Consider the following 23,779-nt stretch of genomic DNA (forward strand, 5'->3'; position numbering starts at 1 on the left):
TCTCTCCTAGACATAAATTACAAAATCAAATTCTCTATTTCTAGTTTGGCTTGTTTCTAAATTTGTCTTCCTTCTCACACATTGCAAATCAAATTTGATCCATATTGAAAACCGTCTGATGTCTTTAAACTGGTATCTTTATTAAGGGCAATATGTAAGCATGAATTCATAAGCAGTATTTCAGCAGTTTAGAATCTAGTATCAACTGTTAGGAAGTTCAATGCTCTAAACAATTGTCAGTTCTGGGTGATTGGCAAGATTGAATACACATTTTAAAATAACATAAAGAATGTTGAGTAAACATTTAGGCATTATTCTTAAATCTGAAATAGTTTTATATTATCATATTGCCATGAAATGAACTGTTCTCAGAAATAGAAGGATCTAATTTTAGGACTTTAAATTCAGAGGGGTCGCTGGTTCTTACCCAAAGCTAGCAGCATATCAAAAAAACCCACAACAGCTATGTCTGTTATATTTCAGGTTGCTGTAGTAGGTTGATGCACTGGTGAGATAATAGGTTATATTTCAGGAGCTTAGAAGGGAGAAAAGGACAAAAGTACTAATTAAATTTGAAATCTGTATAATCCTGGAGTGATGAATACACAGGAGACTATAGTAATTCCAAACAGCCTCATTTTCACTGAACTTCTAAAAATTTTTAATAATGCTTTAATTTTTCACCTTCATAAACTCAAAAGGTCTACTTTAACAAAGGTCTTGAAGAGGCCCAAATGCAAACTTACATATCACATTCTCATGTTTAAAAAGTGCAATGCAAGCAGCCCAGATATCAGGTCACATTTTCATACCCTTGCTACTCTGGTGGCAATATACAAAACTGCCATAAATCATCTCTTAGCTGTATACAATTAATTTTATGTTCTGTACTTGTCCTCCCCTATGTTTTAATGCTGTTTCTTTTTATATTTGATTTTTGAGGTCACTCTTGGTTTGAGGTGAAATACCCAAGCTTAATATTAAAATACCACTGGTGATATCATAGCAACAAATTTTAATAACCAAATTCAGGGTCACCCTTTGCATAAGTTTTAAAATTAACTGTCAAAAACTGTCAAAAGAAAAATAATCTGTAACTCCCTAACCCTTTAGAATATAAGAAGATATTAAATGGGTTTATTGCATAATTTCTTGAAGGATAAAACATTTCTACTGTCACTGCATATTTTCACAGAGATCCTTTATCTTATTTATTATTACCCTAGAAATGATTTCATACTTCATCAGAGCTTCTTACCATTTAGCTGATTTGCAGTAAAACAAGAAAAAAAACCTTTTTTAATAATTTTCAGAATAGCTATTCTTCCAGACGGGAGTCTACGGATCCTAAATGCTTCTAAATCAGATGAGGGAAAGTACGTTTGCCAAGTGGAAAACGTCTTTGGTTCCGCTGAAATTATAGCTTCAGTATCTGTAAAAGGTAAGAAAATGTGGCTAAATGTTTTACAAGCATAATTTCATGGATATATCCTAAAAAGAATAAATTTAATATTCATACATGTATGTTTGCACTTATGTGTGTGTATGCTCCTGTCTATAAAATACCTTGCAAACATAGACCTAATACAGCCAAATTGTGGCTTTAGGTCATTTAGGAAACCATAAAGGAAGGAATCTCTTATTGGCATAAATTTGAATATTTTGCTTTGAACAAAATTTGTGAGAGGCTAAAGAATTCTTTCTGAAGTTATAATCGGTGTCTCAGAATTTAAAATATGCCAATGGTACAAAAATTTTTTTTCCTCTACCAAAAATAAGTTTAGCATCAATCAGTAATATTCTTTTGTTATCTATTCAACGTGGGATTTGGGACAGAAAGAAGTAGCAGGAGGATATTAGGAGTGTGCATAGATAAACTGGTACCAGAACTGCTCATTTATGTTTGCATTAATGGAAATTTTTATTTACCTTTATTTGTTAGTATAATAAATATTACCTATTTATTATGCTTATACATTTCTGGTTATTTTCTACTTATAGGGTAAACTAGATTTCAAGCCGGGAATATTTGGGGGACTATATGTCATTAAATTGTTTCTTTCTTTTTTTTTTTTTATTTTTTTCTTTTTTCTTTTAGAGACATCCAAGTTGTGTTAAAAATTGTTTAGTAGTAAAAAGAAATCTCATATTTTAGGCAGCAAAATCTCTTCACATATTTTTTACAACTGAACTATATTCTTACATGTTTTTCATTGTGCATGTATTATATAGCAAATCATAGTTTGACAATAAATATATGGAAATATTCATTTTTCTGTCTTTAGAAATAAAAATGTAATTTAAATGTCCAGCACATCTGATATTTTAGAAAACAGGCAAATATCAAGGGAAGAAAAGAGTGCAATTTAAAAGATGTTTACATTTACATCAGACATAACTGGGATCTGATCCAATCTTCCAGTCCTTCTTTTATTCCTTTGCACGTTCATCAGTCTTTTTTTTTATGATGAGGAGATGCTGGATCCACAGTTTTTTTTCTTTATAATAACAAAAATGTTTTTTGTTAATCTTTAATTAAATAGAATATTAAGTTACTCACAATAGTCCAATTGCCACACAATTTAAACTACAGTATACTATGGTTATCTGTTTTCTCTGATGAAGTCAGAACTAAGAATGCCACATGGAATATCTGACTTCTAAAATGTTAAACTCTAAATGTTATTTAGAGTTGCATTCCTTTGCTAGGATTGCATTTTCATCTCAGTGGCTGCATAAAAGAACATTAGATATTAAAGATCTGATTAGTGGTTGGGAGTGGTGCTTCATCACACTACACTATTGCAAACAATAGAGCTAAAATAGGAAAATTAAGCTAATTGTTAATCACTGTGTCAATCTTCTTGAGCTATCTACACCCAGGAATCTAATTAGGAAAAAAGATAAAACCAAAAGCCTGTCTCTATCACCTTCCTATTATACTCAAAATCCATCCATCATATTATAGTCATTCAATCATTAACTTGAATAACCCTAGATGTACAGCCTTTATTAGCCTTTACTGGTTCAAAATTGCTGTAAACCCAGTAAAAATGTGTCTGTTTTAAAAACGTAACTGAATCATTAAGTAGTTAAGCATAAACATTGTTTTCTCAAAGAACATTTCCATTCAGTGTTTTTACCTTTTTATGTCTCAACTAAGCCATCTACAGTCTATCAAAAGTGATATTTAATTATCAACAGAAGATGCCTTTTCTATTCATTTCTACTCATGAGAGGTTTTTGTAGAGTGTGGAGCAAATACAAGGTAGCATTATGTTTTTGTCCTTGTTAAGATGGTAATTTGAGGGAAGGCATTTTCTTTCTATAGCCTCTTCTAGCCTTTAAGAAAGTGAATTCCACCCAAATTCTTCCTTCTCAGATAAGGAGCATTTTTTAACATAAAAAATCATTTTATTTTACTTGGTGATCCTTGAAAGTGATCAGAGAGGCTACATCTTATTTTTTCTAATGTTCCTTCTTTCAGAATGTTAAACGCTACTTCTAGTTATGTAGTTTTTCATCCTTTTTGTCCAAGTTAACTTCTTGATAGGAACAAGGACTCTTAAATTACTAGTCTCCTATAAAAGCACAGTAATATGCCCTAACATGCAAAAGGTAATAATTTACTTAATAATAACTTATTTAAAGATGTGAAAAATCTGATATATGTGTCTGAAACAATTGTATTGTATAAATTCCTTGTGTAAGTTTTTCTCTATTATTTAAAATTATATAGAATGCCGGGAAACATAATGTGTTGATTATGTTAATTAATGTACTTTTATTTCTACAGAACCTACAAGGATAGAACTTACTCCTAAGAGAACAGAGTTAACAGTGGGGGAAAGCATTGTTCTTAACTGCAAGGCAATTCATGATGCTAGTTTGGATGTCACTTTCTACTGGACTCTAAAAGGACAGCCTATTGATTTCGAGAAAGAAGGTGGACATTTTGAAAGCATCAGGGCCGTAAGTGAATACATTTTTATTTTTTGAATATTCTAAAATGTTCTATCATTGTTCTAAAATTAATGATAATTTTAGAAATTTTGACTCAAATATAAAAACTCTTATCTATGACACGCTAACAAAAATAGGAAAAAAATCAATGCGATAAAAACAATTATTTTCTTTCATTATTCATGTTATGTCAAACTGAAAGTAATATGTAATCATTTTAAAACACCCTGAAAGAAATTGAAAATACTTCATTATGTGGATCTTATTTCTTTGCCACTTTTATTTATTTGATTAGTATTGTCAATATTTACACAATACTGCTCAGAAGTTATGTTGCTACATAAAGTGGGTATTGCATTATTTAAAGCATTGTTGTAATAAATAAATGAAACCTGCCTGTCCTACTCCTCAAGAAACAATAATTTTTGGAGATTCTTTAATTTCTCACAAGCTATAGAGATTAAACATGCAACACACAGTCATAAATGCACATTAGCCTTAAGTCAGCATTTACAGACATACTTGTTTCTTGTCCATCACATCTTTTCTTTTCAATATCTTCTTTAATATTATGTATTTATATGGCAATCAATCAAATCCAGGGGGAAATCTTTTGAACCAAGTTCTATAGAACCATTACACTGTCTTAACTTTATAAAGAAGTAAAAAGAGGCCCTTTCCCCTACTCACTTCTTTAAAATGTAAAAGAGTAACATAATGACAGGGAGAAGGAGAAAGACAGATGGAACTGGGGTGGCAGAAAAAGAGAGATTTTGGCTGGAATCTTCCTTCTATATTGCCTAAAGAGAGATGGATCCAAATACAATTTTTGCCTACAAATTCAATTTAAAATGCTGTCACAAACTTACTAATATCAGTTTATTCTTCTCTAAATATTTTGAGAAGCACTGGAAAACCATAGCTATAGTGAGCCCAAACATTTAAACTCCCTTTCGTTAGATTTTATTTTAAACGTTATCTGATAAAGGGAAAAAAAGCCCTGAATCCAAAATCTGGAATTCTCTGGATCGAGTCTCAGCTCAAGCCCTAATCAGCTGAGTAACATAAAGCCATCACTTGATTTGCCTGGGCATTAATATCATAAAGAAATAAAGTGAAAAAATTGGATCAGATAATTTCTAAGATACCTTCTCACTTTAGACTTTGGTAAATTTATATTAGCAGAAGAGTAAAAATGAGCTCTCTTTGTTGGATTTACCAATGTAATAAATATTAAACACTTTCTTCCAAATTATTCCTTTCATCTTGATTTATTTTAGAATTAATGAGAGACTATATAAATAAGAAATAATTAACTTACCACGTGCATTGTTTACCATCTCATTAAATGAAGTTATTTTGATTATTAATGGCTAAGTTATATTCAAAATATTTAGATCATGTTAAATTAAACTCATTTTCCTCTGTTTTGTGGTTTTCCTTCTTCCTTTACTTTGGGTTGATAATTTCTTCCTACAAATTTTATAACATAAATGATGTAAAACAGAACCAGGAAAATATAATTTAAAAATTACATTTTGACAATATAAAATATACTATCAAAAATATATCTTCTTAGGATTGTCTGTAAACATCCATTTTGAGTGAACAGATATATAAAGTAAAAAAAAAAAAAAAAGCCTAAAATGAAAAAATGGACTTCTTTTTTACAAGTAAGTGCCCCTCTTTATTTTAAAATATAATAGAGAAATTAATGGACCTGGTGAAGTTATCAATTCTTGTTTTTGTCTCTTAGACATTACCACTTTAGGTTGATGTCATTCATTTGTATCAATAAATACTTTTAATGTTTTTCATAAGGTTGGTGGCTAATAACACATGCTGTGTCTCTCTTTGCATATATGCTGTTCTTGCCCCTTGAAAGTGCAAAATTTACCTCTTACTTCATGCAATCCCATATAGTCACAAGCCATGTTAAATTTAGGCTGTGGATTGGAGACAGTGATGATAAACTCTAAGAGAAAAGAACAAAGTGAATTATACTGAGAAGTGAGAAGAACATTTAGCTTTAAAGCATAAAGCAAAATATATGTTTAGTATATTTGCAATAATTTATAGAAATATGTATGTACTTAAAAATATGTGGAAGCTTCAAAACTGTGAAGTGTAAGAGACACCATCTATTATTGTTTTCCAATTACTTCAAACACTGATTGGGTCCAACTGGCATTGAGGCCATACACTGGCGAGAATACCATTGTATGACTATGAAAAGGCAAGGGGAAGAAAGAATAATATTTTGCCCTTTTCTCCATGTGAAATATGTCTGGAAAATAATATGTTTTAGGAAGAGAAATAAAAATGTTTTAAAGGAGGGAGATTTGGGAGGCCCTCTAAGCTCATGGATACCTTCTGTTTAGGAGGCCAAGGAAAGGCTAGGAGTCAGAGAAGCAGGACAGGGCTCAGAATAGAGCCAAGTGAGATGGCCTAAGGCCTGCTCTGATGTTTCAAAGGGGCATTATTGAAGGGACCTTAAGGTATCACCTCACCTTAAGTGTGTAGCCTATCTCAGTAGAGTAAAAAATCAGATGGGATTCAGGGATTTTGGCAGGAATAAAGTGTCCTTTGATTGGAGAACTCTCTAGGTTAACAACCCTGAGACCAAACCCTGCCAGTGGATGATTGGAGGTAAATCAAAGGAAAAACACATATCTACAGCATAAGATAAAATAAATTAACCCAGTGTTTGGGTGACGGGGAAAAAGATACCATGGGTTTGATATTTAATATCTTGTAGATGCCAAAATATGACTTAATAATTTTTCTTAGTTTTCAACCAGCTATATATACTGTTATCTTGTATACATGAGCCATCTACAGTTTGTAGATAACACTGTAGTCAAATTTTATATGTAGTGTTTATGACATCTATATACAATGTTCACTGTTATGTTTTAAATAGACTATTGCTTTGGGACTGCATTTCAAGAGAGTAAATAAATATATAATCCCAACAGTTTAAAAAAAAATAATGGCATTGCTTTCAAATTGAAAATTAAACATCCATAATGAAAATGCTTCTACTATTTATCTTGCCTTTTTCCCTTAGGCCATGTTTTTTAAACCCAACAATTTGACTAATTTGGAGTGAACCCATTACTGAAGTCACCATTGAAACGGGACAACCATTAGTCCATAAACATTGGAGCCAATTCACCCAAATCACTATTTTGGCAGACTATATAAATAAGATGAATGCGACAAATTAGTGAGGCTATTCTTAAGATTTTAATTCAATTTAGTTCTACAGCTAAGTGTAATGGAGGATCCAAATAGAAGACATAGCCCTTTACCTATACATGAGCACAACTTAAGGGGAGAAACTGCGGGATGGGCTGGTGATGTGCTATAACAGAGCTGTTACTGTAGGACTATGTGCATACTGCTGGCAGAAGGTGTCAGTATTTAAAATGAACCTGAATAAGCTGGATTTTGCCAGGTACCTAGAAGAAACTGCATTCCAGACAGAGCAAGCAGGTCAAGCAGAGACAGAAAGTCAGAAGAGTTTAGTGTGTGTTTCAGGAACACTGAGGAAACAGTGGTCTGGACAGCACAGGGAGGTAAATCACAGGGAGGGTACATAGTAGACAACTCAAATTCTATAGCTCAGAAATCAGTGTCTTTTACAATGAGGCCTCTGCTGCCTTCGTTTAAAATTTATTCAACACATTGTAAAAGACACTGATTTCTGAGCTATAGAATTTGAGTTGTCTTTTGAGTGCAGCAGGTCTCCATGTGATTCAGATTTGCTTCTAAGGAAGATAATTCTGGCAGCTGCGTAGAGCAGAGATTGAATAGCTAATAGTGGATTTTACATTCAATCTAGATTGGTTAAGCAGAGGTTACAGTAAAGAAACAGTCATTATAAGCTTTGACCTTAAATAACCGTCCTGTTATCAAATAAAAGCTCTTAAGATTGTGTTTGACGCAATTGTTTATGTTGGTCAGAGGTCTGCAAGAACCTCTTATTCCTCTCAGGATGTCTCAATAGCACCTGAGCATTGCAAGGGGGCCCCAAACCACAGTCTTAATGGAGGACTGTGGTGAGCCATTATTTTTCAGTGATTTGAAATTGTCTAATTATTCATATGGTATATAAGCAAGTTTTAATCCTTATAATGCATAAAGAACTGGTATTCTGAATATCATAGCAGCCTGAAATTTGCTGGGTTTGTAGAAAAGAAAAAAACTCACACGTTTGTCATCAGGATGGTCTGCTGGAGAAAAATTGCTCTTTCTGTTGTGCATTTTTCATTATGAACTTGCTAAATTGCAACTAAAGGGGAAACTGAGCCAACATGCTGTATGGCTTCACTATTTGCATGGTCCTTCACATTTACTCAATTGTCTTCTTAGAGGAATGCATGAAGGAAGGCAGGGTAAAGATTTTGACCCCATTTTTAAATAAGGAAACTGAAGAATAAGTATTTTCCAAACCACATGAATACTACATTGGAGTAATAAGATTAAACACCATGTGATTTATAAACTACATTATGTTGACTCTCCTTTATAAAGCTTACACTCTTCATATTCATTGACTACCTATTATGGGTTCAGCCCTTGTTTAGAAACTGTGGTAAATAAGAATAAAAGGAAGATTTGGTCCCAGTCTTCAGTACACGTAAAATTGGTGGAGGACATTCAGAAAAATATGGCCATAAAAAACAATTACTAAGTTTTTAAATCACAGTCAAATATTACTGGAGACCAGAAAAGAGATTAATGTGACTGTTTTGTCATTGTGGAGACAAAAGCAAGATAAGAAATTAATCGAGTACCTACTGTGTGCCATGCACTGAGCTAAAATACGCACCCACACACACACACACACACACACACACACACACACAAGCACACTGCTCATCGATTCTTCATAGCAATCATATATGTTGTTTAGAGAGAACATGCTACCTGACCTAGACCTCAGAAGGGTAGAATTAGGATATCGAAGATGAGAAAAGTAATAATTATATCTCAGGATTGTGAGAGATCTTAGAGGTTTTTGCATTTGTCCTAGGCTGATACATGGCTTCTCATTCAGTATCATTAGCATATGTACTAACTGACTCAGTGACTAGGAACTGGCTCCTCTGAAGAAATCTGTTCAATTACCAATCAAATCTGAATGTCAGAAATTTAGAAAGCAGGAGTAATTACGATAACCTATATTCCAAGCCCAGGAATTATAAAGAAACATGTCTGATTCATACCCATCATTTTTTTAGATAAAAAGAAGACAGATGTAAGCCCCTTAATGCCTTGAGAATTTTACATTAGCTGAAAAGCTCTAGCCCTGTCAATTTTCCTATTATAGATATTTCTCTTCCTGATTTATCTTCTTCTGAATTAGCTTCTATCCTAAGGAATAAAAGTCTCAAAATAAAACACAGTAAGTGCTCAATTGGCACAATTCTCTTTCCTTATTGATAAGTATTAGTGGTGTAAAAATTAATGAAACCATTGAGCCTACTGCTAAGGCTTACTCAGGCACAAAGCTGTAAGGGCCTCATGAGCATGGGCCGCATCCTTTTCTTCATCACAATGGCATGCATAAGGCCTGGAGTTATCTCACTACTAAGCAGAAAGTATGCGAAAGGGTAGAGCATCAGCAGGTCTAACAAAGGCTCACTTTCTCTTTGACTCATTCCGTTCACTGGTAATATTCATACTTCCAAGTAATATGGCCTCTGGACTCTGAGTCCCACTCTCTCCCTGCCTGGTGAAGGGCTTATTCTTTCTCATCAGTCCAGCCCCTACCTCCTGGCTCTTTGTCTTGCTCTGAAGCCTGGCAACCCGGTAATCCACCAACTCTGTCTTCTGCTACCATCTTTTAACTGCCACATATTTGCTATGTGACAGTTCCCTCCCAATCTTTCACCGAACTAAACAAAAGAAATCATTTTATGACTTTAATAGGACAGAAATATACAGCGACCACCAACAAAACCTGGGGGCTGGCATGGAGAGAGTTTACCTTCAAAAGCCTTAGAATTTTTTAGACCATCCCAGAAAAGTATACCAGATCCATTCTCCCTAACTTGTCTATGCTAAAAAAGGTACCTTCATTCACTATCTTCTCAAAGTAGAAATCATTCTCATAGCAAATAAGAATGTCCATCTTTTCCAGTATGTGTATATGTTTCATAAGTCATATAAATATGATCAAAATATGCCATTTAAATCTGTAGTTCTATAACATTTTGTATATTAGTGAAATAAGTTAAACCGTGAGGACCCTGAAAGCAAAGGCTAGTAGGTCATTTTATTTTTGAACACTTTGTAATAAGGATGTCCACAAAATAGCCACTAAGTCAATGCTTGTTAAATTAAGAAAAAGAACAATTATATTTAAGCGTTTTCTCAGCTTATCCAACTAGTTCGTTACTTCAGAAGTTTGAATATAATTAAATATTTCATAAAATTCTCTTAAAATCTGTTATCATAACAGAATAGTTTATTCTCTTGCTTTTTTACGTTTTACACAAAATTTGAATTTCACTTTAGCAGTTTGGAACTGAAGACTAAGTCTAATAGACTGTCTAAGGTTAAGACAGTCTATTATTGGGAGACCTTTTCATAATTCCTGTGTACATAATCTGCAGACCACAATACAGTCAGGTTCACAGCTGGAAAGTAGCACCATCTTGATTGGCCACCACCTCCATTTTCACTTTCATTATAAGGTTGTCCCACAAAGCAAAATGTGAAGTGTGCCTCTTCATTTTTTGTAGTTTGTCAAAATTAGTAAAAGCAGGTAATTCCTCAAAATTAACACATATAAAAAGACAGACTTAGCTGTCCAATTCATAGGCTTCACTTTGTTCATTTAATTATAGTCTACCAAAACAAATCTTCTGGATATGGTAATACAGTAGGGATGCAGAGACTTTTCATTAACTTAGAGGCTTCATTTTTGACAGCTGTCTTATCTTTATGATAGATTTTTATAGCATTATGTGTGCTATGAATAGTTATTAATACTAGCATCACTGCATTTTTTGTTTTTTTGGTGCAGAACTGCAGATCTTTGTTGTTGTTTTTATTTTTGTTTGAAAGGGAAAATAAAGCTTTTTAATAGAGAAATGCAATTTTAGTTGTGGGCCATGCTGGGAAAAATCAGAGCAATACCTTGGGTTCTGTGATCTCTGAGGGGATAAAAATACTATGCTTCCCAGATAGATGCTTCCCTGGGATGTTTTAGATTATTGGATTTAAAAAAAGTAAATAGAAAAAAGTGAATAGAAATAGAAAACATTCTTTACCACTTAGCAGAAGTTGCTCTCCTAGATTGTAAACTCCAGAAATTAGATATGCTTCTAAACTACTACCTCCAGAAATTAAGAAATGCTCACATTCATCTAGAACTCCACATGTTTTCTCATTTGGAAGTTATTTGTTTTTCTCTAATATTATTTTTCCATTTCATGCATTTATGACTCAGACTTAATATCTGTAGTCCCATATTTTTCTTGGGTTTACTGTTTTTAATCCAACAAAAAGATGACTTTATCTGGAATGAAGTATCTGTATCTTTAGAAATGAGACCATTGATAGGCCTCAGTGGGTTGTTACAACTGCTGTAATTGTTCATTCACCTTGACCGTGAAGTCTATATGACTTATTTCAGTGATATTTATTAAATCAAATTCTCACATAATTCTAAGTCACTTTTAACAATGAATTATTTACTTAGACATATTAGTCTTTCTAATAAGTCTAACAAGCTTCTAATGCAAATTTTTATTAATTATCCTATAATTGTACATTGAAGAGCAATCAATGGATTTTTGACTCTAGAACGACTTCCCTTCCCAATCAGACAAAAACTTATTTTTATAAGGCAGCAAAAATCTTTACAAATTACATATATACTATAAGCAATTTAGAATGAACCAAATAAGTGCATACTATCAAGTCCACTCTATAAAATTATCGCTTTCCACTTTTATCAATTGTTCAAGTCAAGTTACTGAAATGAGCACCTAAGTTAAACTGTTATCCATATCTTGTTAATTTTTAAAAATACCTGTATCTTCCTCTTGTTTTCTACTTCCCTCCCTTTCACTATTCGTATTGACTCATGAACCTATTCAAATGAATTAAATTAAGAAGGATAACTAATGTGTCAATTTTAACTGAAGGTACCATAAGCCAGTTTAGTGGATGCTTTGGCATATTGTCCAGATTGTTCCTTCAAGACTAAGCCACTTCTTGCTCAAGCTACTGAGAATACTGGTGGCTGCCAGCTCTCAGCTGACTTCCCTTCTGGGAACTGCCTTCAACCAAAGAGAGTTGTCTGGCCCAGGCTGTGCCCCACCCCAGGCATGCTCAGTGCATAGAGATGATGAGTGCATCGGGGTGATTGTAAAGGCCAGGCCCCTTACCTCGAAGCAAGAAAGCCCTAAAGGGTCATCTCAGCCCCAGAGTGGGATTGGCTGAGACCCTTGTTGTGATTAAATAACAGTTAAACATCCCCTCTGCCTAATTCTACTTTCTTCATTTCCTCACAAGTGTTGATCCCAGTGGCACTCCCCAATGGAGTCACCATCTCAAAGTCTGTTTCCTTGAAATCCTACCCTATGACAACCATAATGGCAATAACCTCACTGAGAAAACACTAGAAACCAGTATAAGTAATAATAACAAACAATAACAGCTTTCATCTATTGAACGCCTAGTAGATACCTGGCAATGTGCTAGACTTTTTAAATGTTATTTAATTTACTTACCTCAATACCTTGTGGTATACAAATTGTGTTGTTGTCATTATTATTGTTATTTTTGACAAAAGAAGGAAAGAATTTTAGAAAGATAAATGACTTTCCCAAGTTGAAACAATGACTACCTGCAACAGTTAGTCAAACTAGGACTGAACCCCCCACAACACTTTTATCAAACATAGGCCATATCTAGAGCTATTTACTAAGATAACATTTTAAATTTCCTACTGACTGAGTAAATTTAACATGGATTTATATCATCTTGTGAACAATGTAGATAAATGCTCTTCATCCATTTTAGAATTTGTGAATCAATTATTTTCATTGCTGCTAAGGTTTTCATATATTCATCTAAATTCACCCATTCTATGGATTTTCTACTATGATTATATGGTTACATTTATGCTATATAAGATCATATTATCTAACATTTGTGTCCTTTACTATCAAGAGCAGTCCCTTTGCCAAAGATATTTCTGTTTATATATATATATAAATATATGTTTATATGTATTATAATATATGCATATATACATTTATATGTAAGTATATGTACATATACATATATTAATATAATAATATATGGACATATGTATGTATATGTAAATATATTTTAAAGCATCCCTATAAGTCATTTTAAAATAAATTCAAACAATTTAATTGTCTGATTAAGACCTATGCTAAAATATATAAATTACATTTTACATCCTGAAGAGATATTCTAACCCTTCCTTTCTCACATGTATTATTTCACTGGATTCCTACAACATCATTGTGCATCAGGTAAGTTGTATATAAATCATAAAACTGAGCCCCAGGAAGGAATAGGGAAAAAGGCCTCACTACCAGCCACCTAAACAACACAGGCCTATTTATGACACGGCCACCATCATCACCTGGGCTTCTTTGAACTTAGAACTTCATCACCATGAATGATATTCCAAATCTGCTTTGTCGTTTTAAAGCTCAGATGGAGAGAATTAAAACTAGCTATAATACTTCATTGTGACTTTTCAAAAACTGAGGACATAAAAATATTGTGTTTCCACTCTGCAGTCTTACCTTTTTAGCTGGGCAACTAGGCCTATTTTTACTATACTTGATCACTATTAAAACATTAAAATTATATGTTCAGTAAGATAAAAATCGTCAAATTGTTTAAAATTCTCCCCTAAAAGTTACTGAGAATGAATTGAAAAACATCTTAAAATATCCTACTACACTTGCCTCTTCAGATGTTCTGTGGGTGTGTTTTCCCATTAATTAAAGCTCACTCTTCTGGCTGCTGTAATTGTTTCATTTTATGGTGTATGAACCCATTTTTATCAACTTCTCTTTTTAGGCTTTTGAAGATTTTCTGAAAATGGATATGAGATGCAATATGTTACATTTCTTTTGCAGCTGAAGTTGAGGCAGAGAATGTAGAGTAAAAAGGTCTTTCTTTTAAGAAAATATTCAGTGTCTACATTTGAGACATTGAAAAACATAACTATTCTTTCTGAGGATGTATTATAATATTTCTAGGCATTGTTGGTTTCATGTTCATTTTTGGCCACCAAAATCTAGTTTTCTAGTCAGATGGCTGGAAGCATCTCATATACTTCCCTTTCCCTCACCCCCATATACAGCAAATTTTCAAACTCTATTAATTTCATCTTGAATCTGTTGATTCCTTTTCTCTATTCCTGAGGTCAAAGTCCTACTCACAGCACTTATTTCCAGGGCTGTCATCTCACCACCTTTTGTATTGCAATCAAAATCATTATGATGTTTCTAATAAGTCAATTGTGTTATCACACTATACCTCCCCATCTCAAATAAAGACACACACACACACACACACACACACACACACACACACACACTCCTCATCCTGGATCTAACCACCATACATATCAAACTCTATCTTCCACCATTTTCCCCTTATTCTTGATTTTACACTCAACCATAATAATTCTCTGAATATATCATGTTCTCCCATGCTGATCTACTGCCAGGAATATTCTTCCCTGACTTGTACTGACTGGTAAGCTGTGCAAACTACAACATTTCCCTCAAGACTCAGCTTGAATTCCTTCCCCAGTGCTTCCATTATACCTTATGCATCCCTCCACCAGGGCAAGTATCAAATGCTGCTATAAACGTTTGCTCAATTCTTTCTCTTCTAGCTTTTATATTTCTGGAAGTTAGGAACACGTTTATTTTCTGAACTGAACACAGTACATGGTGTACATTAAAGACTAAATAAATATTTGTAGTTACTAAAGAAATCAATGGAGGTAGGAGTGTGTGAACTAAAACCTAGCCATTTAGAGTAGTTCACCAAGAAATAAACATTGACTACAATAGCTAAATTATTTTTTTTAATTTTTAGTTAACAGGGAGAAGTTTCTAACTTTTTTTATAATTATAGAGGATGTCAGTGATCAACATTTTTATTCACATGCAAATTTAAATATTTTTGATGTTGTCCTAAAAATACTGTTTTCTCTGGAAATAATAATCACAAGAGTTCCTAATAATTTCAATGGAATGAAAATTCAATGGAATGGAAATTTCAATGGAATCTAGTTATCATGTTGAAGACATGCTGATATGTTGTATAGGCTTTGTGTTATATAAAGAGAATGCCCTACATATATCTATGTATCCAGGGGATATAATTTAGCCAGCAGAGTGATGAACTGCATAATATAATAAAGCCCTTAATACTAGAATTTTTACATTGTAGGAATAATATATAAAAGGAAATTTTTTTCTTTTTAGTTTTTGAAAGCCTTGTTAAATAAAAGAGTGTCCGTATTATCTAATACCACATAAGGTTTAGGATTTTTATAAGCAAACACGGTTCAGTTTTACAATTTGAAATATCATTGATATATAAGTATTATGTTTTAGATTGACTCCTATATTATTTCTCAAAGTGATTTTCAAAGAGGTAGGATTTTGAGAGGCCATTATTTCCTAGACATCTTTGAAATTTTACCTTTATTTTGCAATTTCTCTTTCTGCATCTGTTTTGTATTAAATTCTAAAGGGTGCCCAAGTATTATGATGTATTTAGCTTTTATAACTTTTGAAAATCCCCTAGTTTCTTTCATGGACTATTTTTATCATATTACAATATAAAAATGAACTTTAGTAGTCTAGAATTAATAACTCAGTAGGTAGCATCTCAAAGATGTTTTCTCTCTCAGAAAGGAGGAAGAGGAAATTTTAGAAATTACTATTTGACTATTATTCACTTCCTTTCTTCATCTGGTATCCATTATATAAAGGAGGTGGGAAAGGTCAAGTTAGAGAATTTGAGAAGCATGATACCATTATCTTTAATGAATAATTTATGTCTCTACAGAGTATTTCTCAGTGTACAATACAGTCAGCGTTCCATACCATGGGTTCAACCGAGGGTCAAAAATATTAGAAAAATAAATAAATAAATAAATAAATAAATAAATAAATAAATAAGAACTAGCAGTACAACAATAAAAATAATACAAATATAAAACAATACAGTAAAACATCTATTTGCATAGTATTAATATTACATTAAGTATTATAACTAGAGATTATTTAAAGTATACAGGAAGAGGTAGATCGATTATATACAAATACTATGCCATTTTATATAAGGTACTTGAGCATTCATGCACTTTGGTATCACGTCATGGAACCAATCTCCCATGGATATGGAGAGATGATTGTATATCAATTCTGAATTTATTTCAGTTCTGTAAGATTTACTGAACACCCATACACTTGCCATTGATCCAGGAACTGAGGATTCTATAGTAATCAGTAACCAACATTCTATGTGAAATATAAAAATACAACTAAGATAAAGCACTACCTTTAAGGATCACAGAATCTTACAAAAGAACAGACACATAAACAGATATGTGGCAAGTGCAATCAAAGAAGTATGTTCAGAGTGTTCAGTCCAAGCTAAATTATCATCCAATCTGTGGAAGTAGAGCAGATTTCCTAAAATTAATAATACTAGAGCACGTTCTTATACAGGAATAAGAAGTTTTGCAGGCAAAACAGAGAGAGGAAGTAGAAGAAAAAAAGATATTACAGATAGACTTTGAACTGATGAAAATATGAAAACACATGAAAATAATGAGATTTATCTACTAAATCCCAATAACAAATACTGATCTTATAGTTAAAGCAAACTTCATTTGATCTATTATGGTAATTCTGTGTTAAATATGGCTTTTTATATAACCTACGGAAGTTTAGTAAATGACCATAATTGTTTTTGGTTTTAATTATAGCAAGTCACATATACCTAGTAAAAGTAAAGCTACCAGATTTTTCCAAATTAAATTCAGGGATAAATTCTATGTTGCTTAGCATTAGTGTATGTATTTTACATAAATTTTCATGTTACTTGAAGCTTTCTGCAGGATATATAAAATCAAATTTAAGTACTAAAATGTTAAGATTCAATTTTTAGGGTCATTGAGATAATTCCCTGAGTACTGTGTGATTTTTTTTTCAGGAAGCTGCATGTTATTCTAGAGACAGCTCTAAGAATACAACACAGTTAAGAAAAACAGGGATTAAGATCAGAATTTCTGCTTCCTTCCACATTTATTCCCTTACTAAACTATGCATTTTTTTAAGGACAGAGATCATCTTTATCTTGCTTACCATTGCCAGTACTTAACATCATTCTCGGCAGATATATTTACTAAATAAAGTAAATGTTAAATACAATATTTGTCAAATTAATTATTATATTAAAATAGAATTTTATATCTTTATATGCAGGCATTTTTCTCTTTTCGTTACTTATCTGCTAAACTACCCCATAAAATATAAGAATATATCAATGTCAAGGAAAATTTAATACATTTATTCACTTTACAAACAATTATTACCTGTAATGGGTACATCACTAACCAGGGCAGGGAATAAATGGCTGAATAAGGCATGATCTATCCCTTCTTAGTCTAATTAGGAGATACAATTTTAAACAAATATTTAATGTGATAAGCTTTATAGTATTGAGACATTATGCTGAGGAGAGAAATAAACTCTGTTGGAGAAATCTAAATTATTAATCTGGCATATCATTAGCAGGAAGGCTTGTTCTTAGAATTAATGTTCAATTGAATTCAAGTATGGTCATTACTGAAAGTTTTTCAACCAACTAGTATAAGGCAAGGTAATAATCTGACTTATAATATTTAAATTATCTTAAAACTATTTCTGTTTATATACATTACACATTCTATAAAACCAAAGAATGTACTAGTTTGAAGCAACATTAGCTAAAATAATTTAGAATGTTTTAACTGTAACAATACAACATTGTACTAAATAGTGTAAGGACTACACACATATCAAAAAGCCTAACTGAAACTATAAAATAGTGTACTTTATCTTATTTAACTTCTGATAACCCCACAAATAAATATATGAGTTGGATAAAATTTTTAAAGTACTTATTAAACATAATGATAGTTTTCCTAAAAGTATTTTTGAAACTGTCACTCTATTTATTATTTAAATAGCAATGAATATTGAGAGTTTGGCTTTCCCCAAAGTGAGGGACTATGTTTCAAGCTTTGGTCTCTGTGCCCATCACATCAATAATCATTCTGCTTTTTTGTATTTATACAAATGTATGGGGTGCATATAAAATTTTATGACATATATAATTCATAGTGGTCAAATCAGGGTATTTAAGGTGTTCATCACCCAAGTACAATAGTACAATACATTTTTAACTATACTCACCCTACTCTGCTATCAAACATTGAATTTTTTCATCTAACTATAAGTTTGTGCCCTTTAACTTACTTTTCTTCATCCTCTCTCTTGCCCACCCCCACTCACCCTTTCCAGTCTGTTGTTTATCTTTTTACTGTCTACTTCTATGTGATCAAATTTTTTAGCTCCCACATATAAATGAGAATATGTGACATTTGTCTTTTGTGCCTGGATATTTCACTTAAGGTAATGACATCTACTTCCATCCACATTGCTTCATATGACATGATTTCATATATATATATATGTATATATATATATATATGTATATATGTTTATACACACACACACATACCATACCACATTTTCTTTATCCATTCATCTATTAATGGGCACTTAGGTTGATTCCATATCTTTGCTATTGTGAATAGTGCTACAATAAATATGTGAATGTAGATATCCCTTTGATATACTTATTTCTCTTCCCTTGGGTAGATACCTAGTAGCAGGATTGCTGGGTGGAATGGGTAATTTTATTTTTAGTTTTTTGAGAAATCTTCACATTGTTTTTCATAGTAGCTGTACTAGTTTATATTCCCACTGATAGTGTATGTGAGTTCCTTTTGTCCAAATCCTTGCCAATATCTGTTATATTTGTCTTTTTAACAATAGCCATTCTGACTGGGGTATGATGATATCTCATTGTGGTTGTGATTTACATTTCTCTGATGATTAATGATATTGAACATTTTTTCATATACCTGATTGCTATTTATATGTTTTCTTTTGAGACAAGAACTTACTTTGGGGAAAGGTCATTCTCTTCAATAAATGGTGCTGGGAAAATTGGATAGCCACATGCAAAAGAATCTCTGACCATATACAGAAATCCATATACAGATGGATTAAAGACTGAAATGTAAGACCTGAAACTATAAAAATACTAGAAGAAAATCTAGGGAAAACTCTTTGGGATATTGATCTAGACAAAGAAGTCATAATTAAGACTTCAAAGGACAGACAATAACAACAAAAATAGATAAATGAGACTTAATTAAACTAAAAACTTTCACATAGCAAAAGAAATAATCATTAAAGTAAAGAAAGAGGCAATTTATTGAATTATAGAAAATATTTGCAAACTATTCTTTTGACAAAGGACAAATATCCAGAATATATAAAGATGTAAGTATTTCAATATCATATGATATATAATTATCAAATGAGTCCATTTGTTTCTAAGAATAATCAAGCAGTAGTAATTAAGGATTTTTTTAGCTAACATTTTGAATTTTGTCCACATTTTTATTTTTAACCACATTTATTCTCATATCAAAATTCTGGCTGGAATAATCAATTTGTCTCTCTCATTTTTAGATTTTAGGTTTTAGATTTAAATATCTTTAGAGAGGAAAAAGCTTTATGTTTAAATATCAATAAATACCTTTTACACATCTCCTGTAACTGTAGAAAAGGAAGTAAGACATAATCGTCCTAAATATATAGACATGAGAATTAAACATAGTCTCTATCAGTTAGTTTTTTCTATAAAACAAACCTTGCAAAAACTCATTGGCTTAAAAACAACCATTTATTTAGTACATGACTGTATGGTTTGGCAACTTGGGTTGAGCTCAGCTGGAGTTCAACTACCGGTATCATCGGTATCATCGAGACTCACTCATGCATCTGTAAGCAGCTGCCACTCAACTTCAAGGCACAAATTTGGGGGATCAGTTGGCTGTTGACTTGGGCTACAGGAACAAGTGGGCTACCTGTTTCCCATCATCCCCCAGGCTAGCCCCGGCTTGTTTACATGGTCTCAAGATTCTAAGATCCAAGAGTAGGAGTATTAAGACCTCTTAGATCTTAACTCTCAGAACTTGCTCAATGTCACTTCTGGCACATTTTATTGGTTAAAACAAGTCATAAGGCCATGTCAGATTCAAGAGGTGGAGGAATAGACTCCACCTCCTGTTGGGACTAGCTGTAAAATATTGTCGACATTTTTTGCCATTCACCACCATCTGTCCTCTGGCCACAATTTTGACATTTCTCCAACTTGCAACCTTCATCCTAGGATCCACAGAAGTCTCATTCAATCACATCTCCAAATTTCTCTTACAGTTAGTTTTTGCTGCAAAACAAACTCGCCAAAATTTATGACCCAATTCTATGGGTCAATAATATGAGCTGGATTCAGTTGAGTCATTTTTCTGCCGGTCTCAGTTGGACTGGTTAACACATCTACGGTCAGCTATCAGGTCAACTGAGAGCTGTTTGGGGGAAAGGGCATCTAGGATAGCTTGTCTGTGCTCTAAGTGGTCTCTCACCCTGCAGTGGGCTAGTTCAAGCTATGTCATATGGTTGCCACAGGGTTCCCAACTAGCAATCTCCAGTGCACATCACAGTGCACATTGCAAATGTATGTTCCATGTTTGCTAATGTTTCATTGACCATTGCAAGTCACTTAGAGAAGAACAGAGTCAAAGTAGGAGTTACCTAAGGTATGGATCCAGAAAGACAGAAAAAAAACTTAGGGGCCATTAATGCAACAATCTACCACACAGCCAAAACTTAATTATCAGTACCAAATGATCCTTAACTTCAGTTATGATGTCATTTTTAAACTAAACTAAAATTAAGAGTATGTGTGTGGTGTTATGTGGTAGAAGGGATGAGACTTTGGAAAAATAATTATTGCATGACTCTAAAACTCAACATATGCTGCCATTATCAATGTAAACTAGGTCAACTGCTCTGACTAAATTCAACAATCACTGTCTAAATTGACCTATTTTGTTGAATTAAGTCAGACAAATCACTTAATCTGGTTATAAGAGCCATTTTTCCATGTTATGTGATGTGTGTTCTCTTTAAAAAGTTAAGAAATTGTAATAACTTTACTTGTTAATATAAAATCAGCAACAGTTAGAAAGAAAGAAATTAACATGGAAACACTACTTTTTAATGAAAAAAAAATATGTTAACTGGTATTTCACAAATATAGAATATCCTGAAGACAGCTATAATATTTGCTACCTTATCTATATAAGATATAGTCCATTTTAAATGTCTCTACCAAAAAATAGTTCTAGTGATCTGTGTTTCAGCTATACTTTGATAGGAATAAAAGCATGTGTATTTATTAATGAACTATTGCAAAAAGACTATGTTTATATCTAAACCAAACATGAAATATACTGGCTATTCCGTACTCGGAATGAATTCATGGGCTCTTTTAGACAAAATGTTCCAGTTGTTTTTCATTAATGAATAAGGGTATCATTGTATTATCATTAGCCTTGCTGTAGATTTAACTACTGGATAGACTGAAGATATTAAACTATTCACAATCTAGAAGTAAATTAAGGGTTTATTATATAAAGCTGTGATAATAGTAAACTAATCTAAGGAAAATAGAAGTTAGAAAATAGTCCTGATTCATATTTTCAACTTCTCTAATAATTCTGTTTCCTGTGAAACTTATTTATATGGATCATTATATTTGTAACTGTGGATTTAAGTTACAATAAAGGTACGTAGATTAGAGAATGTAAATGTGTGCCACAAGTAAATATTAGACTTGATAATTCAAAGATTTTTAGGAGTTTTCAGAAGATATTTGAAGATAAAAACAAAGATGATTAATATGTAGTGATTAAGGCATTTGAGGCTTGACAAAGTTTATAACATTTATAGTTCACATTAGGCAGTTTTGTTGAATTTCTTAGACTCAAGGGTGAAGTTTTCCCCCCTTAAACACAATACCAGAAAATTCGTTTTCCACGAGGTAGACTTTTAACTGGTGATATCAAAAATACCATGAAGTCCATCAAAGTTTTTCAGGAAACCCTTCAAGAATATCTATATATAGAGAGATAGATATAGTCTGATTATAATCTCAATATATGAATTCAAAAGGACTTGGAAAATCAATTCAACTATATAGCTTTATACACCAAAAGATAATTTAAATATAGATTGTATATTGGTCTTTATGAAAACTGCATGTACAGCCAAGATAAATTTGAAGCAATATAACTAAATATTTCTAAATAGTTGACACATTATACAATGTGTTTGATTAAGCCAAAAATAAAGACTAAGTCTTTAGTCAGATTGGGGCATCCTACTAGCATAAAGCTCTAATCAGATCTGAATATCTAGAGAGCAATTATAAAACGTCATCTTCTATGTATCTAGAAGTTCTGGACCAGACATTGAGGTCTCATCTAGCATCATAAGCTTCGCATATGTTATGTCATTAATGCCACCCAGCAGTAGTTATTGTTAAAAGCAAGGTAACATGCCTTTGAGCTTTTGGAATTCAGTTACCAACATTTACACAATTACATTAGATTGAACAGATACGGAGAATAGATAATAGTAAGAGAACTTTGTAGCAGCTTCCGTAAGATTAACTAAAATGGGACCTGTTAAAGTCCCACTACCAAGAGACTTCTAACAGAATCCATGAAGAACAATGTCAAGTGAAGACCAATAGAATGAAGTTATACATTGCTAACATATCAGTTGCTATTTAGCAAAAGGAAATGTGAAGACTTTTTTTTCTAACAGATACCTCAGGAAGACCATAAGTCATAGATGCAGAACCATAAAGAGATTAAGTTCCAACTGGCCATCTGTAGTTATAAACAGAAGGCAGTCTTCATTTGGACACAGTATAAAAAGAGCTGCTCAACCGGCATGGATCGTTTTAGCCACATAAGCTGATTATTTTATAATATCTGAAGTTGATGATAAACACTTAGCTTGATGCTTCTCCATGGTAACCATATCTTTCAGTTCTAAATCAAAGTCAGTTTTTCATTTTTTTTTACCACAATGAAGGCAGATTTATAGACTTCTTTTTTCTGATTATATAAATAACACAAGCTTATTATAGATCATTTAAACATACTAAAACTTGAAAGAAGAGAATAAAAAATATTTGAAATCTCTCTACCTTGAGATTAATGTTTGAAACCACGTTTTCATGCATTTCTTCAAGCATACTTCAACATATGCTTTACACAGGTGAGATCATATCATACATGCTGCTTTTAAGAGGGTGACTTTCCCTCTGCTATTATCTTCTCATAACAGTATCTATCAGGCTTCAGCTTGTTAATATCCTAATATATGTCCTTCTATATTTTCCTCTGTCCTACTTAATCCTGGGCAGATTTACATATGTGTAGGGATATTTTTATAATTGTTTTATAAAAATTGAATAATATTTTACATCCTTTTTTGGCAACTAATTACTCTTTCAGTAATAATCTTGAAAATTCCTCCAGGTCACAAAGTATAGCTCTAAAGCATTCTTTCCAATAGATACACAA

At 32.5% G+C, this 23,779-nt stretch overlaps 1 protein-coding gene across 2 annotated transcripts in view; it reads left to right on the top strand.

Annotated features, from left to right (window-relative positions):
* The window catches only part of CNTN5 (contactin 5), a 1,190,057-nt gene that overhangs the window by 1,049,928 nt on the left and 116,350 nt on the right, over positions 1-23,779 (top strand). For both annotated transcript variants that reach the window (XM_076002462.1, XM_076002463.1), the window contains exons 14-15: positions 1,314-1,441; positions 3,797-3,972. In XM_076002462.1, the coding sequence (XP_075858577.1) occupies positions 1,314-1,441; positions 3,797-3,972 (304 nt within the window). The remainder of the gene's footprint in view (positions 1-1,313; positions 1,442-3,796; positions 3,973-23,779) is intronic.

This window comes from Microcebus murinus, chromosome 4 (assembly GCF_040939455.1).
Source record: "Microcebus murinus isolate Inina chromosome 4, M.murinus_Inina_mat1.0, whole genome shotgun sequence".
In the NCBI taxonomy this organism is placed as follows: domain Eukaryota; kingdom Metazoa; phylum Chordata; class Mammalia; order Primates; family Cheirogaleidae; genus Microcebus; species Microcebus murinus.